We start from the raw sequence: 5,469 nt of genomic DNA on the forward strand, positions 1-5,469 counted from the left end.
CCTCCCCCACCTAGAACCACCTTCCTCTCCCACCTGGGGCCAGCCTCCTCACTCATGTAGCACAGCTTTCTGCCCCGTCTAGAGTGGTTCCCCTCACCCACCACAGCAGGGATCCCCTGTCCAGACTGCCTCCCCTTGCCTATCTAGAACAGGATCCTTCACCCCTCTACCCCTGAATTTCCTCCCCCCCTAGAAGGGGGTCCCCTCTCCCACCTGTCCCGAGCCCCCTCACCTATCTAGGATGGGTTTCTCCTGCTCCTCCTCGGGGCTGGCGCTGCCCAGGATTCGTTTCCTGGCCTCGGCGTACTCCGCCTCCCTCTGTGCCAGGGACTTGACGGGGAAGGAGGGCCGGCTGGCCGAGCTGGGGTTGCTCAGCACCCCGTTGCTGGTCGGCCTCTTCAGGATGCGGATCTGGGGGGGAGGCCCTGCAGGAAGGCTGTCGTCCTGAATCACAATCGGCACTTTGGGAGGAGATTTGGACTTTCTGCTGTGAAAAAGGCAAAAGAAAAAACACCCCACAAGCAAATGGTTGGTCGGTGATTGGTTTCTAAGGAGCTTGTTTTCTTCTCGGGGTTTGGATTCCTCCTGGTGGGATGTCACTGCTGTGATTAAGAGGCAGGCTGTAGTAATTAAAGGCCTCGTTAGAGTTGTAATCCTAAGGCAGCACGGGGAGCTTGCTAAGGGATGGTGGCCCAGGCCCTGCTGCATTCTGCTTCCTTAAACTCGCCCACAGGAAGGGGAAGGAGACACTGGGCCAAAGCTTCAGTGCTTCCACTCGAAGGTATTGGTATCAGCACCTCAATTCACCAGCATCTCAGCCCCTGTGAGGAGTTTTGGGGCTCCTCTCACCAGGACACTCAGCCTTCTACTCCAGCCCTGCCACCTCACTGCTCAGAGCCAGCCTTGGGCCCCAGCTTGGTTTTCACAGTCCCTTCTCTGGGTGGAAGTCCCCAAGAAGTAATAAATAGCCTGAGTCTTTCAGTGGCCAGCTAAGAATCAAAGGGGAAGAAAAAAAACACCAACAAGAAGAGACTTGTTGTAAGCAATCAGAAATTCTTCTGCTGGCAGACAACAACACCCCCCCCTCTGACCTGGAGAGGGAAAGTCTCCCTGATGCAAGACCCACCAAGGCAATTCTGTGAGCTGGGATCACCCCACTCACCCACTGCTTCCTCTGAGAGTCTTTTGCTCAATGGCTTCCCCAGAGCTGTAGTCTGGAAGACCCAGCTCTGAAATAAAAGCACTCTCAGGAAGCTTTCTGCTGCCCTGCTGTGGATTGGAAGGGACATCTAGAGGCACAGTTAGCAAGGTTCCCTAGTTCTGAACTCAACCCCAGCCTGCCCTGCTCACTTCAAAGCTGTTTCCCCACTCCCCAGGCCTTCAGATCTCCAACAGCACCTCAGGAACACCAGGGGTTTTTTTAACCAGACCTCACAGCATCGTTACCTTTCCTTCTGTGTGATCTTCAGCTTCTTTTCCAACCGTCTGTCTATTTCCTAGAAAAGAAGGAGAGAAAAACAACAACTTGAAGGTTCATCTTGGAGACTGGAGTTTGCTGGTCTTGGCAGGCAGAGTCTGAGCCTGTCTGCACACAGATTTAACATCAGCTTCTCCATATGGTGATGCTACAAGGGGGCAGAGGGGATGTGTGCCTCCCTGGGAAGATGACCTGCAACCCAAGAGAGGCAGAGGAGGAGCAAAGCCACCACCTACATTCTACCCCAGCCACCAGCACACCTACAGCAGGCCGTGGACTCTGCCCGTTGCAGTGAGAGGGCAGCATTTTAAGGCCTTCATCTGGCAAGGGAGCTGTTAAGAGTCAAGAGCCACGGGCACAGGCAGTGAGGGATTCCCAGATCCGAGCAGGAAGGGTGCCAAAGCTCCTGGGCAGAGAAGCAGCAGCAGGAGGAGGCTGAGTGAGGCAGCTCAGCTCGGCAGCCTGGCCGGCAGGTCTGCATCCCTGCCACGAGAAACCTGGGGCAGCAGCAGGGCCCTGCCCTGCCCGGAGCGTGCCCGAGGACTCAGCAGAGCCTCTCCTCCTTCCCTCCACAGCCAGAGCTGCAGAGTCATCCCCTGAGCTCTGATTCACCCCTCCTGGCACAGCAGCTGCTGTCCCCAGCTCCCTGTCTGCCTCAGAGGTGGTTCCGTGTCGCCAGGGGAGGGATGATGGAGAGAAATTGCTAAAGCCAACCAAAAACTCAAAGGAAATCAAGGCAGCTCTCAGGCACGGGCTCTCCTCAGGTAACCTCCACCAAGCTGGCTGAGAACTTTAGATCCTCACGACTGCTGCTGCTGCTAATCAGAGCCCTGAAACGGCGACGTGGTCTATTTAATCGTTGAGGAAGAGGAGGGAATAAAACCTACCTGAGAGTGTCCTACTTCCAGCAGCCCATGGCTGGCAATACTGGAGGAAATTCCAAGCTCCTGGCAGGATGTGGCTGCTCTACTTTTCGGGCTGGTTTGCTTAAAGCTCACTGCCAGCAGAGCCTTACCCTGCTGTCCAAAGAGCCTGGTTTGCAGGGAAGGAACACAGATCTCCAGGAGATGCCAAACCACTCAGCTACACGGGCTGAGAGCCCACAGCAGCTCCCATCTAGGAGGGAATAGTTATGAACCATCTGGGGGAGCTAAAATGTGGGTGGGAGGTTGAAATTTTCTGCCAGACTCTGTAGGGGGAGGCGACAGGGGGATCTGTAAGAATCTGGGGCTTCACGTGGTGCTGAGCTCCCTCCTGTTTCCCTCCTGGTCTCCATCTTTGAGAGGGCTGGGAGGAAAATCCCCTCCCCGTGCTGCTCAGGTGGGCAGAGGAAGCCAGGCACCAGCTGCCTCCTGCCCACAGAGCTGGAGAACAGCCAGGCAGGAATGGGCAGCTGGAGAAGGCCTCCAAGAGCAAGCCCAAGCAGCAACCCAACGCTCCCATGACCACTAAACCATGTCCCCAAGGGCCACGTTCAGACTGGTTTTGAACCCCTCCAGGGCTGGGGACTCCAGCACCTCTCTGGGCAGCCTGGGACAAGGCCTCACCACTCTGCCAGGAAAGAAATTCTTCCTAAGATCCAATCAAAACCTCCCCTGGAGCAGCTTAAACCCATTTCCTCTTCTCCTGTCGATGGTTACTTGGGAGAAGAGACCAACCCCCACCTTACTCCCAGCTCCTTTTAGGGAGTTGTAGAGAGCAAGAAGGCCTCCTCCCCCCCCTCATCCTCCTCTTCTCCAGACTAAACCCTCCCAGGTCCCTGACCTGCTCCTCTGTGTTCCCCAGAGCCCTCCCCAGGTTCCTTGCCCTTCTCCAGACCCACGCCAGCCCTTCCAAGTCCCTCTTATCCTGCGGTGCCCAGAACTGACCCCAGCACTCAAGCTGTGGCCTTGCAGAGTGGCTGGCAGCAAGCAAGGGAAGGCAAGTCAAGGGGAAGGAGTGAGCTCATCTGCCCACGCCGTGCCAGAAGAGACATCCAGCTACAGGAGAGTCTTGGGAACACCTTTTCTGAACCCCAATAACTCACCACGCCTCCTGGAAGCGTCGGGCGAGGAGGAAACTTCCCTAAAGCTGCCTCATTAACTACTTCAGAGGGATGGCAAGAAGACAGGGCAGGGGAGGCACACTCAGGAGCATCTCCAGTCCCTTTGCTCAGCTGTTTGTGCAGAGAGGTGCTGGCTGTGAGTCAGAGCCCAGGCAGGCAACCCCGACAGCCCCCCGAGACCACCCCGAGGTGCAAAAGCCCCACAGTAGCCACAAAGGTGGGTCTGGTAGCCAGGAGGAAGGTTCCCTCCTGCTCTCACCTCTCTCCTCCCCATTGGAGGAGGGATGGCTTTGACCAAAGCTGCATTTCTACATTCCTGGTGGCTTCCCAGGGCTGAAGGAGCCGCCAGGAGGTCGGACACCAGATCCTGTAATTGGGAAGCATCACTCTGACCTCAGCACCTGAAAGACTCTGGTGAGTGTGACTGTCACAGGGACTGTCCCAGGGACTCCCAGCAGGGCTGCACAGGGCTCTCCACACCCTCACACCCCCCACGCTTCCTCCAGCTGCACCCTCTGACCCCACAACCTGCAGCTTCCCCCACCAGGAATAAAAACACCCTGGATTTCTTTCATTCACTCAACACACACAAACTTATTCCAAGGAATCCTTCAAACTCTGCCATCATGATGCCCCTCCCCAAAGGAGCCCTTTACAGTCTCCACTTCCCTCCTTCCTACTCCTCTGCAGACCACTGCTGCCAAAATACTGGGTATTTTTGCCTCTCATGCCTCTGGAGTCAGCAGCACTGAGGGAACACGTGTGGTTCTGCTTCCCAAGCCTCCACTGGTGGGCTCAGAGGCTGCTCTGAGCCTGGGGAGCTCCTCACCAGGAAACAAAGCAACAGGCAGCAAAAACAACCTCCAAGTTCTACCATCAGCAGCTGCTGGGGCCACCGTGTACTCTCCGAAACAAGAGGCTTCCTCCACACGTAGAAATCCTGGCAGAATGACCCAAAACAAGCATCCCCACCAAGCAGACACTGATCACCCTCACCCCAGCCCAACAGCTCATCACCCCTGGTGCTGCTGAGGGGATTCCAGCTGCCTCCAGACACCCACCCAGCTCTGGGGCAGAAAGAGTCTAATTCTGTGTCCGAGGTGGATGGCTGGAGATAAAAAAGCAGCTCCCCACCTCACCAAGGCATCAGAAGCTGGGTTGTCTTTTGAAAGGGAGGTTTTTTTAACCCTGTGTTTTCTCAGTAAAAGCCACAGAGCCACAAACTGCCAGGACTACGTTTGGCATTGTAGGTCTGAGGGGTTGGAGTGTGAAGAGCTTTGCCAATCCAAGTGGGCAGCCCTTCATCCCTCTGGGAAAACAACCCCAGGGTGCTGGCAGGCTCCTGATGGGCGTCAGCAGTCTGTGAGCAGAAACACCTCAGCAGGGCTGCTTCTGGAGATAAAACCCCCCCTGCTGCTGGTCAGCTGCTGATGGCCTTCCCCTTCCACTGAGCTGGGGGGGTAAGGAGGTAAAATTAGGCCCTGACTCAGAGGACAAGCCCCAGAAGCTCTGCAGCAACCCACAGGCAGGAGCAGCAGTTAGATTTGGGGCTGGAGGACCCAGGAGCTGGGCAGGTCACGCTGTACCCAAACCAGTTATTAATCTTCTTAGGAGGCTCTCTGAGCTTTTCTTGCCCAAACCATCTTATTTATGTAACCCAAACCTAAGCCTCATTTACACCCTAGATGAGGAAAGAATCTCCACAAACTATTTTTAGCACTATTATGTCTGGATCCCAAAAGGGCTCCAAACAAACAGCCCGAAGAAGAAGCTGTTCTTTGACATTTAAGCTGCATTTGTAGACGAGGACGTCACGGAAACTCAACCCCAGCCCCATCACAGCCACCCCTCCTACCCCTGAACCCTGAGAAGAGCATGAAAGGGTTGAGAAAACCCCTCTTGGGAAGCTCACAGAGACACAACCCTGCAACACCCTGACAGTTTCTCA

The 5,469-nt window shown here is 55.6% G+C and overlaps 1 protein-coding gene across 1 annotated transcript; it reads right to left on the bottom strand.

Moving 5' to 3' along the window:
• Window positions 1–228: 228 nt before the first annotated feature.
• SZRD1 (SUZ RNA binding domain containing 1) lies at window positions 229–1,496 on the bottom strand (the record flags this gene model as incomplete). Its single annotated transcript, XM_008947367.1, has 2 exons — window positions 229–487; window positions 1,447–1,496. Coding segments are annotated over 2 exons (309 nt in total), but the record flags the coding sequence as incomplete, so codon positions are not given.
• Between the last annotated feature and the right edge of the window lie 3,973 nt (window positions 1,497–5,469).

Source organism: Merops nubicus, unplaced genomic scaffold, assembly GCF_000691845.1.
Source record: "Merops nubicus isolate BGI_N331 unplaced genomic scaffold, ASM69184v1 scaffold24549, whole genome shotgun sequence".
Classification (NCBI taxonomy): domain Eukaryota; kingdom Metazoa; phylum Chordata; class Aves; order Coraciiformes; family Meropidae; genus Merops; species Merops nubicus.